Consider the following 13051-nt stretch of genomic DNA (forward strand, 5'->3'; position numbering starts at 1 on the left):
CCATACAAAGTGTGTTCCAACAGCATCTCCTGCCCGAGCGAAAACCCTACAACAAACTGCAAACCGACACCTCAACACCTGTTCAGCCTCGCAAAGACCTTACAAAGCATAACGCAGCCTTCAGAAAATCACCTTCAGTCTGAGATTATCTGTAGATAAAGGCTTAGAGGGGGTGGCTCTAATGTACACAAACTTTGACACTGGTTTATATTGCTAGAAAGAGTCAAATCCAGAATATCAGGAGTCGTTTTGATGATGGCGGCGTAGAGCAGCAGCGACCAGCAACTATCCCAGGACAGTTTCTTTCACGGGGCTACAGGGGAGTTCTCTGATGGAGCTTTCCTAATTCAAACTGACTGTGTGAGAATAGAGGTTGTGACAGAGCGGAAACAATTTGCTTGATAATTAATTAGTTGTTTGCCAGAAAATGTACCAATTCCAATATTTGTTTTAGTAGTTTTCTGAGCAATAACAGCATACGGCTGTGGTTGGTTACAGCTCCTCCAACTCGTTGTTGGACATTCTGTTAAGTAAATAACTTTGTATTTTTGACTTTTGGTGAGACATACAAATACATTTAAACATATTCGGGGATACAATTTTCTCTGTGTTATGACATTTTTTAGACAAAGCAATTAATTTATCTAACAAAATTATCAGCCGATTAAATTAATGTTGAAAGTTATTGTTGGTTCCAGCTGTAGTTTTAGAATCAGAAATCCTTTATTTGTCCCACAGCAGGAGAATCTACAGCGTTACAGCAGCAAATGCAACACAAGGAAAAGAGTATATATATATAAAAAAGACAAAGGCACGGTAAAAAAAAAAGTAGCATATTTTAAATCGTAATTAAGTAGAAAAACGTGCATATGATGTAAAGATTGTAGAGCCATATGTGATTAAGGGCTGCAAATACAATGACTTTTAAAGCAAGTCGGGTTTTTAAAAAATATAAATACTACCCTCACACCGCACCCAAATACAACTTCACATCTCTTCCAAGGATGATTTAATACAGCCAGTCAGCTTCATTCAGCTCTGATCAAACACACTCAGCCGCAATTTGGGATGCAACGGTGAAGTTGTACATCCCAATCAGTCAGCAACTCCTAGCTACATCACCAATGGCAACGATGAAACACTTCAAGAGCAGTCAATGCTTTCACCACCTGGTGAATGCCACCACAGCCTCTGAAATATCTTAATGTACAGACTCAAGCTTACCTGTGCAAAGGGGCACTGGAATCCCCGTGTACAACCATCAGTCACTTAATGTCTGCCTCTCTGTCTGAGTAGACAGCCAATAGCGATAAACACTCCAACACACGAGGGACAGCGAGACTACAGCGGCTGGTCAAGCGTATGGCAACCGAGCACAAAGCCGTTCCCCTCCCATGCCTCTTACATAAGAGCCCAGATGACATCCAAACAGGCTCAGAGAGGGTGGGATTAAAGAACAAGGAGGAAGGAGAGAGGAGGGGGCACAGCCAACAACAGGGAGAAACAGAAAGGGAGGAAGAGGAGGGAGGTAGCTGCTGTTCGACAGGAAGTCAACAAATAGGCAACGGCAAGGCAGAGCTGAAGTGAGGGAACAGACAGGAACACACACGAGAGATCTAAAGCAGGCTGGCACGAGGAAGCCTCAAGGATCTCTCGTCTGTGGTTAACATTCAAAACAGCCCAGGAGGGGCAGAAAGCAAACACACTAGTCTGGGTATGAATGAATTGTTCGTGCAATACCTCTAAACCGTAATGACAAACAATCTAATGATGGCATTCACTCCCGATTTACTCAACTAAAACAGTGAAATCAGTTCAAGAAATAGTCAAATGCAACCTTTAACTTCAATGTGACAATATTTAAGCTATGGCACAACATTCATGATATTTCCTAGTGTCATATAATGATTCCCATAACCACATCTACCGAGACACTTTAAGGAAATGTCAAATTTGTTCCGGCATCTAACAATCACCCGTTCGCAGAGAAAGCGGTTAGCCACAAATTGTTTACTATCCCAATTGTATTCCTTATTAAATAAAAAGGAGAAAATGTCAGGAAAAATAGCAAAAACATTCATATAAATAAGAACAAACTCTCAAATCGAGTTAAAAGAGCTGCGTCCTACTCGGTTATTGTTGTAATATGTGCGCGGACGCCATTGCCCATATAAAGGTGATAACGTTTAATAACTAACTTACAGGAAAAGACCTATTCCTCTTTGACTAGTCACCCTACATTTTTTGCGCAGATAACTGAGCATATCTGAAATTTCAAAAAGGGAAGCTTTAGTCATGACAACTACAGAAAATGTCATTAGATCAATGTATTAAGTTTAAGCCAAAAACTCAACACCAACAAGCAGCCATATCTGACTAAAAGAGCAAGACGCAAGTTTCATGCGTATCACATCACAATTTCCTTGTTGTCGGTTAAATAGATAAGTGATTCCAGCCCTAATAATATCAGTATTTATCGCAGATGTACTATTTCAAATCGTTCTACTACTCACTTCTTCGTAGTGCGTTCTGTAGCCATTCTGACTGAATGCTGCAATGTGACGGCACATCTGATTGGTATGATTCATTGAGCGGATAATTACACTGTTCAGTGTTCACACAGTCAAGAACAAATGAACACAGCAACTTTCAGACGTACACATATATACGAAGCCATACAGAACTGATAAGAAGGAGGCAGTAACTACACATCAGCGTCATCATAAACACAGGAGACTTTGGATGTTAAGCTATCTGAGCAGCGGCTGGACCTGCCCCTCAACACAACGTGACATATAAAAACCTTGAAGATGAAACAGCGTGACAGTATCCAAAGTAAGGTTACGCCTACACACAAAAAACACACACTGGGATTGCAAATATCACAATGCCACACCTGGCCTTTGGCATGCCGAGTGGAAATAAAAGCTAAAGTAACAATTAAGTATACTTTGATTTTGAGATATTTCACCTTCCTTTAATATTTCTATTTCCTCCTACTTTATAGTAGTTTCAGAGGAAAAACGAATAAATGTTTACACCACTACCTTTGTCATTTTAGATCCAATATACAAATCAACCAATACAGTATGTGGTATTATCATAGGTTATAATTAGGGAACTCGGTTCCAGATGAGAACCGATAAGAAAATGCCGGGTACCGGGTACCCATACAAAATACACAATTTTGGTTCTGCTTAACGGTTCCTAAACGTGGTAGACCCATGGGTAGACCCTGTATTCCACCGGGTCCGTCTACGCCGCGGTGACCCGGTGGAATACGGCCAGGGTAAGGGAGGACTGGCCATCTGTGTGTTCTGAAGAATCACAGAACGGCCGGCACCGCCCTTCATCTTTTAAAACGGCATCATGTAAGTTGCGGCGACAGAGGTCCAGATTCCCCGCAGCGAGGCTGCTCCCGCCCTCCCGTAGACAGTTCACGAGCTCAGTCACTTCATAACACCAAAGATGGATCGCGGTAAACACTCTAAAGTGATGCTCCACTACACTAAAAAAGAAAAAGACAAGGCACAGTGTAATGCCTGTTAATAGCTTGCCACAGGCATAGCTCAGTTATAATAAAGCACAGCTATTGTGCAATACATTTGTATTGCATTTATATATTTTATTTATAAAAATGTCAGTTAAAGTTTACAAAAAATAAAGATATTTTTGTTATCTAGACGTTTGACCTCTTTCTTTCACAATTTTGGAATCGAAACGGGGAATCGATAAGAACCGGAATCGATAAGCAGAACCAGAATCGATAATTTTCAAACGATACCCATCCACATACAATTGGATACAAATCCACAAGCTAGCAGAGCAGCATATACATTTTTTAAATTATCCCTACCTTTACTAGCAAAAGCATTAATGTGATTGAATCATAAATGCATCAACAAATACAATCTAATTATTGTGTGATCGGCCATTCTGCTTTTACTTTTGGTACTTTAAATATATAGTTTGAATGCAGGACTATTACTTCTCACCTGGTGTTTCTGTACTGTAGGAATGCTTAGTTTACTAGAGTAAAACACCTGAGTATCTACCACTGATTCTAACCTCTCGTCTTTTTCAAGGCACAGTGTAATGCCTGTTAATAGCTTGCCACAGGCATAGCTCAGTTATAATAAAGCACAGCTATTGTACAATACATTTGTATTGCATTTATATATTTTATTTATAAAAATGTCAGTTAAAGTTTACAAAAAATAAAGATATTTTTGTTATCTAGACGTTTGACCTCTTTCTTTCACAATTTTGGAATCGAAACGGGGAATCGATAAGAACCGGAATCGATAAGCAGAACCAGAATCGATAATTTTCAAACGATACCCATCCACATACAATTGGATACAAATCCACAAGCTAGCAGAGCAGCATATACATTTTTTAAATTATCCCTACCTTTACTAGCAAAAGCATTAATGTGATTGAATCATAAATGCATCAACAAATACAATCTAATTATTGTGTGATCGGCCATTCTGCTTTTACTTTTGGTACTTTAAATATATAGTTTGAATGCAGGACTATTACTTCTCACCTGGTGTTTCTGTACTGTAGGAATGCTTAGTTTACTAGAGTAAAACACCTGAGTATCTACCACTGATTCTAACCTCTCGTCTTTTTCTTTCTGGAGCTCTCACTCGTCACCATGCATGTTTCTACCACATCATCCATGTCACTACGGTGTCATTAGTGGTGTTGATCTCTCTGACTGCTCGTACACACACTAAACATTGAAACAATGGTAGCCTGTAGAAATAAAACATGACAGACCAGTGGCATATTCAGAGTTTGTGAGACACACTATCTTAGTGCAAATCCAGTCAAAGTTAATCTCGGATTATCGCCACACATTTGACAGTTGGCTTCACTTGACATGAAATCTAAACTTGTCTCAGGCCAGATTGACGGGGCTTTTCCTTCAACCCATGAGTTCATTTAACATCAGGATTTGAACGTCAGGCCAACCTTTCCACTGCTTCCTAACCTCAGAAGGATCAGCCTCTAACCTACCACCTATGACAAATAACATAATCAGGATAATATCCATTTACACTTGATTTGATGTTACTTATTTACCGTTATGGGGCATCAAAGTCAGCCATCTGGCTCAGAGGAGGAATGTAACCAAGTACATTTATCCAAGTACTGTACATAAGTGCTATTTTAAGGTATAGGTTACTACTTTACTTGGGTCTTTCCTTTCACTGCAACTCAAAAGGGAAATATTGTACTTTACTACATATACAGCTCTAGTTTTTGCACAGAACACATATGAATGGTTTCAGTATAAGAGCAACTTTTTAGAAAATGGTTTAAATGATCTGCTCTTATATTAAATCTTGGTTGAGTTGAATTTCTTTTGAATATGTTTAAATGTATAATGTATTTTTTTTTATTCAGGGTTTGTACTGTTGATTAGACAAAACAAACCTTACTATTTGTATTTGAAGTAAGTTTAGTTTTTATAAATCACACAATTGATCAATTTTAAAAAAAGGAGAGAATAATCAGTGGATAAAGCATAATGAAAATAACAATTGGATAATACAAAATAAACTCCCCCTCAATTAACGATAATAGTAAAATCTCTGCTTTACATTATTGCATGGGAGATAATAATATAACATCTATTATCAGTTGAATAATATCATATAAATAAGCATAGAGATAGCCGGGACCTTTTGCTACTTGAATTACTCAAAGTAAAGTTTTCCTGATACATACAACATACGTTAAATGCAGGCATGTAAAGTACTGTACTTAAGTACAATTCTGAGGCATTTAAATTATTTGCTACTCTGTACTTCTACCCCACTACAATTCAGAGGGAAATCATGTTATTTTACTTCACTACATTTGTGTAGTACATTTAGTTACTTTGCAGACTTGGATTAAGGATGTGAAATATAATCAACAATTAAATAAGACTTCAGTTACACGGTACCTGGAGTAAGCTAAAACTAGCTACACCTTTACTAGCTTTGATTTACTTATTAATGCATCAATAATTATAATCAAAACATATAATACATATTATTCTGAAATGGGCCAATCTGCATAATGAGTACTTTAAGTATATTTTGATGCTAATACTTTTGTACTTTACTAACATTCTGAATGCAGGACTTTTACTTGTACAAGAGTATTCCTATACTATGGTACTTCTATTGTTACTTAAGTACACAAGTTGAGTACTTCTTCCACCTCTGGCTAAATAAAGTAAGGTTTCCAATTAATGACCTTTACTTGTAACAAAATATTTCTACACTCTGTTAGTTCTGAGTACTTGAACCTCCTCTGGTTAAACAAAGTATAGTTTCCAATGCAGGACTTTAACTTGTAACATTACTCCTACACTGTGGTACTTATATTTGTACTCAAGTACAAGTTCTGAGTACTTCATCCACCTCTGGTTAAATGAATGAACATTTCCAATGAATGACTTCTACTGGTAACAGATTATTGTTACATTGTGGTATTTGTACGTTAACTTATGTAACAGATCTAAATACTTTCTCGACCACCTTTATCAGCTACACATGTATGTTCAAAAGTATTTTTTTTAGAAGGAGTGTCGTTAGCTTGGCCATGTTGGGCCTGGCAGCAGCAAAGCAGCATATTATTCAAAACTTGACAGCGCGATAACCTCACCAACGTTAGCCAGCTAGCTAGCTAGCAACGATAGCTTCCCGATTAACTGTTACAAAGCGTCTCAATGTAACGCTTCCAACGTTAGCTAGTTGTCTCCTCAGAGCACACCAATCAATTAAATATGACTGACATTGACACGATTCATTGTAGTATAAAAGCTCTCCAGTTGTATTAAAGAAAAAAGGAATGTTAAGATAGCTAGCTAACGTTAGCCCTACGGCTATCGCGGGTTAGCTCAAGTTGTAGCCTTTAGCTTGCTAGCCACCAACTAGCTTCTAGTGCATCTTACAAAAACACAACATTTAGATCAAATCTAAATATTTACATGAATGCTGATAAAATAACATTACCTGGGCGGACTTGGGCGATCACCCATCATCCCAGATGTAAATACAGGGGGAGGGGGAGCAGTGCTAATGCTAAGTGACAGACCGGGGAAACACACACCGTCCCGAGTCCCGACAAGCTGCAGCCGACCGACTGGCTGTTAGCTCTCCAATCGTAGTACTTTACCTTGATCCTCTTGTGGGGTTTGCAACGGAGACGGCGGTGGAGGAGTTTATCCTATGTTTGGAAATATATCGGGGCTAACAGGCTACCTCCAGCACGGTGCAAAAACAGCCTTCCCCCCCAAGCAGCAGCAGCGGGCAAAACAGCAGGAAAATCTGGCCTGAAAACAGCCAAACCCACGAGTACCCTTTTTCCTTCCAACGGAATAATCCTCAAACTCCCATTAATAACAAAACACGGCTGTATAAAAAACGATTACGCAATTACATTCCTGTTACTGATTCAATTGCTTGTCTTCCCCAAACCCCTGGATTTGTGGTGTTTTATCCTTTAGCTCGTTTATGAATCGGGGCTGTTTCTTGTTCACCCTATTGTCAACACTGGCTGGGTTAGACCATGGCACATAACAGAGCCGCACAGTAGCGTGCTTGACGGGTTAAACGTCGACGTACGAGGCCGATTGGCTGCCCAGAGCAATGTCAAGCGCTGTGATTGGACGAGAGGCAATGTCGATCAAAGTGCAAGCGTCTGCATCTGATGGTTAGGTAGAGGAGAAGGGACAAGGAAAGAGATATCGGGGCTGAACCATGGGCTGAACGCAAAGTGTGTTTGTGCGGAGTCTCCAACACACAGCATGTAGGAATGAGGCTAAACCTGTCCGAGGCCCAGCCCTTTGCTTCTACACTTTTGTACCCGCACTTTGACGACCAGGCTTTATTGATGGTTTATTATATGTCCAGCACGTTGCAGCGCTGTGTTAAGGATGGGTGGATTTCTGTGCAAGCCCTTGATTAGAGAGGGATATGTTAGCAGGAAACGTGTTACATAACTTAAACATATACTGTCTATATGAATATAGCCAATGCTAGGGCATGTTCGTGGGCGAACTCGGAAGGGGGGGGGGGGGGGGTAAAAGGGTGGGCAAGGTGTTCCCTTACTTACTTGTACTTTACTACAGTAGGCCTATTTATATTTGAACTTCTACTTTATACTTATATTATAAACTTTATACTTGTATTAACTTATATTAACAGCAATTGGAGTCAATGTAGGTTTAAAAAAAGATACTGAGCCAGGGGAGGTCTGTAAATTAATATTCAGAGAAAAAACGTAAACAAAAATGTAAAGGATTATAGTCATTACATTTGCACACAAAAAAAGATATTCACACATTTGTGAGAACCTTTTTTTTTTTAAATCTGTAAAGTTCACATTGCCTCACTTCACAAAGGTTGCATCAACCACATTCACTTGTCAATTATGCTTATAGGCCCAATTCATGACAATATCTCTATAAAGTCCAGTTTCCTTCGGTAATATGGTAATTCTGGTCTAAAATCAAGAGTGTTTATTTTATGCTGAATCTTATTGTCAAGAACAAGACCGTTTTTTTAACTTGCAGTTGAGACTGCCATTTTTTTCTCCAAATAAGATATATATTTGTGATATATTATACCAGTTTACTTACAGTGTCAGCCATAAAAGCAGGTATAGTTCCAGTATAATACATTTTTACAGCTGCAGCTATTTGTACAACTGAAGATTGGTTTCCAGAAATGTTACTGTAAAATAAGTGATAACGGTTTCATAAAAAAAAGCTAACTGCCTTAATGATACTTGAAAAGACTAACCCAGTTTAAGTATTACTGCTCAAATAATTGCACATTTATTTGAGATAATAATAAATAATGGATTTCTCGCCTAATAGGATTTTCTTTAAAAGTTATTTTGAGTCATTACTCTCATAATGGGTTTTGTTTTATTACAACTGGGTGTTAAATGTGATAAATAAACACATTTTTCATACATTTCCCAAAAACTCTTGTGCTTAATGTGAGTAAAGATGTTGCTTCCCAAGCCTCAATCACTGCAGGATGTCTGTGGAGTCGCGCGCACGCACACACACACACAAACACACTCGCACTGCCAATCATGTTATTCCACTCGTTGCTATTTGAGAGTGAAGCTGCTCCCTCAGCGCGATCCTGCTGAGCGGCTCCGGTGACTTTCAGGATGTGATGCAGGAACAACAGTTCGTTCTGCAGGGGCTTTAAAGTTGGAATATTACAACAACAAAATTATTGTTTAATGGACAGTATAACACGTTTGAACAATCTTTATTTAAAACTGATTAGAGAATATTAGAGAAACCTCAGCTGTGTACACTATATTAAGATTCACAGTATATTGTTTTTTCAGATAGTATTCAAGAGCTGTTACACGTAGTATGCAAGATGTGTTACTATAAATGGTTTGGCAAGTAACAAATCGGACAAAGTTAACCAATATAAAGTTGTTTTTTTCATTTTCCAAGAGCTTTGTGGTTTGGCTCCGAGTTGTTATTCTGTTACCTTTGTATGCTCCATGGAAGGAAAATATTCTTTTTAATTAACTCTTTGAGTCTTAGTTTGGTTTTTCCAGCGTGAACATATTCATACTCCAAACCTGTTTAGGATTGGTACGTGCTATTGACTTTGGACATCACAAAACTGCATACTAACATACTATTCATACTAAGATGGTGTGACGTCAAAATGATGTGGAGTGTTTTCAGACTGCAAAGTAAGTGGATTTTGTGCATGTAATAAAAGCCTATCCGTGAAGTAGATTGCAAGCATTTATGAGTATAAGACCTGAGCATACTCAGTGGACAAATTCCCTAAATGCACTGCGGCTCTAAAGACTGTCCGATTGCAAACTTTAGAGAAGACTGTTTGAATAACGTTTAGATAAAATAATTATGGCAAGTGAGATTTCAGTACAAATAATTATCATTATATATGATGTACTGTATAAACATATTTAAGAATCTGCAAATATTTCAATTTTCCTTGATATAACACTGGAAAATATTGAATAGAGTGGGAGAGGTAATGTTGATTCACATTGATGTTTAACAATGTTAATTCAACGGTAGTTTTGATCTGAAATGTTTTATATAGTCATGTCGTGCAGAGAAAGCATATTGCCTGAGTTTACTTCAGTTTGAACAGTCTTGATCTAATGGCACTTAAAGATAAATATAGAGCCCAGAATGAAGTACATACAAATTGAGTATGTAGTATGCAGTCATGTCAGTATGCAATTGCGAAAAAATCTATTGGGTTAGTTCATAAATTGGAAGACCATATTTTCCCTTTGCATTGACATTCAGTCTGTAATCTGGCAGAGGAGTAAAGTCAGTGAGATTCAGAATTTTCGCTACGCTCCCTTCTTTTCTCTCTGGTAGCCATGTTTTTTATGCGGCCTTGATTTGAGTCTCAAAGCTGATTCGCTCTTCTTGGATTTCCTTTTCCCCGACATGAGCTCCTCCCCTCCTGGTTTCCACAGCAGCAACTGAGCGTCCTCCCCCCCGGTGAACAAAGCCTCCCCCACCGCGTCCCACAGGAAGCAGCGCACCGTAGAAGAGTGACCCCCCTCGAGGGTCCTCAGCAGACGAAGCCCTGCATGGTCACACTCCATCAGGTGGAGATCTCCGCTGTTCTTCCCTCCAACCACCAGCAGCCTCTGGGCCTCCTGCAGCCACCGGCACCCCACCAGGTAATCCACGCCCCCCCCGTCTGCGAGCAGAGGCAGGCCGCGGGCGTCGGAGGTGCTGAAGATGGTGAGGGGCTCGTCGGTGTCTAGCTGCCCCAGATCCCACAGGTGAAGTCCCTCGTCGTGGCTGAGGCACAGCAGCTGGGTGAACTCGGCTCCGGACCAACACACCGAGCCCGCGGACGAGTCGCTGTTACAGGTGGCCAACAGCGCCTCGTCCTCACCCCCCCGGCTAAGGTCGAACACATTCACTAGGCCGTCCGTGGAACCTGACGCCAGCCGGTCCTTCTCTCGAGGGTGGAAGCACACCTTAAAGATAAGATAAGGTAAGATATATTACATTACATTTAATTTAGCTGACGCTTTTATCCAAAGCGATTTACAATAAGTGCATTTAACCATCAAGAAAGAAACTCAAAAGCAAGAATCCTGCAGTTACATTTCTATCTATAAACCCAACCAGATGAAGTACTACTTCATTAGCTTCACTTCAAGCCAAATTCTTTGTAAGTGCTACTTACAGAAGATTTATTGGGTTTTTATATTCATACACAGATTCCAATTTCATCATAACTCAAGAACACCATAGAGAGGTGAGTTCTCTGCTGGCCAGAGGTAAATAGTTGTTTAGAGTTATAGGCAAGAATTACCTGTGTGATGTCATCACTGTGCGACTCAGAATACACCCCGAGGAGCTTGCCGCCTGGTTTCCTGACGTCCCAAAAAACCAGGAAGCTGTCTTCATCGTTCACCTGCTCGGTGCCGGCACACAGGAGCGTGTCGCTGCTGTTCAAGTCGAAGCTACAGTAGTTGTGTGACGGGCCACTTTTAAACACCTGAACCGCTTCTGACCCGGGGCGGCGGACGTCCCACCCCCTGACCGTCCCATCAGCAGAACCAGAGTACAGGGAGTCAGGGGAGGTGTGGGAGAAAACGACCCCACAAAGCGGGCCGCTGTGGCCTTGATACTGACCCACCAGGCTCAGAGTGTCCTTGTTGTGGAGGTGGATGGTAAAGTTGGAGCAGGAAACAGCCAGTAGGCCGGCCGGCTGCAGGGCCACATCCAGCAGGTAGGTGGGCTCCTCTGGGAGAGACCGCCGGGCGAGGGACAAACCTTTGAGCTTCTCCTCCAGACCCTCCATGGCAGTCAAGATTCAAACACACTGAACAGGAAGGAAACACATTGTTCAAATCAGCGTATACTCACTGTAGTTCTTATTTTTTGTTTCCCTTAAAATAATTGTCTGAGGACTACACGTGATCTTACTGGACATACTCAACTTTCCCAAAATGCAATGCTCTTGACACTTTGCAATGGCAAACTTTAGAGCAGACAGTTTAAATAATATACTTTTGGATCAAATAAGTATGATTGATGGCAATTCACTTTCAAGTCCAGTTATTGTTGTCAGGTCATCATTGTAAATAAGAATGTGTTCTTAATTGATTTTCCTGGATAAATAAAGGTTCTACTACTACTACTAAGAAAACCCTATTTATTTTTAGAATATTTAAATATGTCCTGCCCCCATCATTTGTCCATTTTGATTATCTCTTCAATCTTTCCCCGATTTGTGTTTTTATCATGTGTTGATACTTGTAACCTCTTTAACATCTATTCATTGAATTGTATGGTGTCCTCACTCTTTTATAGCAAAACTCAATTCAAGTTTCTTATCAATGAATGTGTCCTCGCTTATTTGTCTTGTTTGCGTGCGCATTAGTATCACTTGTGTTGTTGTATTAATCATAGGACACCGTTTAGCAATTCGGCATACAATAAAAATAACAATAAAGGTTAGAAAGAAGGTTCATATTTAACACCATTTAACACCGCAATTTATAGAAAATAATGTGGCGTTTGGTGGATATTACCTGTGCCGAATAAGGCACATTCAAATAAAAAATAGCAAGGCATGAATTGTATTTATGTAATAATGATATTTGCCACTAAATAAAGAACCATACGGATAAATATATATATATTTTTGAATTGAGTTTGGTGTTGGTTTCCTAAAACCTGGAGGGATTAAAACCACAATCACCGTTTGGATCAGTTATTGGACTTTCTCAGTTATGTGTTGTTATGTCGTGTAATAAAGTGCTATTTTAAACCTACCTACTTGCTAGAAGTGTCCACACCACAACTAAAGTAAAAAAGAACCATACACGTTGTTGTTTACTTGGACTCGTCCGTCGCCATTTGGGAGAAAACACCGCAATTCACTCTAGGTTATTATAAAGCATTTTAAAATAATGTTTTAAAGAAAAACCGGTCAAAAAAATAAACTGATATTTAAATCACGCTACTTTAGGTTATAACAAGCATGGAGGA

At 39.6% G+C, this 13051-nt stretch overlaps 2 protein-coding genes across 8 annotated transcripts in view; both read right to left on the reverse strand.

Moving 5' to 3' along the window:
• The window catches only part of LOC117467655 (serine/threonine-protein phosphatase 2A 56 kDa regulatory subunit epsilon isoform), a 51246-nt gene extending 43659 nt beyond the window's left edge, over positions 1-7587 (reverse strand). For 2 of the 5 annotated variants that reach the window (XM_034111446.2, XM_034111445.2), the window contains exon 1: positions 7183-7587. Coding sequence is in view for 3 of the 5 variants with exons in the window: in XM_034111441.2 (XP_033967332.1) it covers positions 1225-1262 (38 nt within the window). In the remaining 2 variants the exon portion in view is untranslated. Of the gene's footprint in view, positions 1-1224; positions 1373-7019 lie in introns of those variants that run through there. The other 3 variants (XM_034111444.2, XM_034111443.2, XM_034111441.2) reach the window with 2 other exon arrangements.
• Positions 7588-9189: 1602 nt separating this feature from the next.
• wdr89 (WD repeat domain 89) lies at positions 9190-13051 on the reverse strand. Of its 3 annotated transcripts, none has more exons than XM_034111638.2 (3): positions 12886-13051; positions 11367-11879; positions 9190-11025 (listed from the first exon to the last, which is right to left on the reverse strand). In XM_034111638.2, exons 2-3 carry the CDS (start codon positions 11856-11858, stop codon positions 10381-10383), a joined length of 1137 nt encoding a protein of 378 aa, XP_033967529.1. In that variant the 5' UTR covers positions 11859-11879; positions 12886-13051; the 3' UTR covers positions 9190-10380. The 3 variants fall into 3 exon arrangements, with proteins under 3 accessions (XP_033967529.1, XP_033967526.1, XP_033967527.1); XM_034111635.2 differs by having other exon boundaries at positions 12836-13051; XM_034111636.2 differs by having other exon boundaries at positions 9191-11025; positions 12840-13051.

The sequence above is a fragment of the Pseudochaenichthys georgianus genome, chromosome 22, assembly GCF_902827115.2.
Source record: "Pseudochaenichthys georgianus chromosome 22, fPseGeo1.2, whole genome shotgun sequence".
Lineage (NCBI taxonomy): Eukaryota > Metazoa > Chordata > Actinopteri > Perciformes > Channichthyidae > Pseudochaenichthys > Pseudochaenichthys georgianus.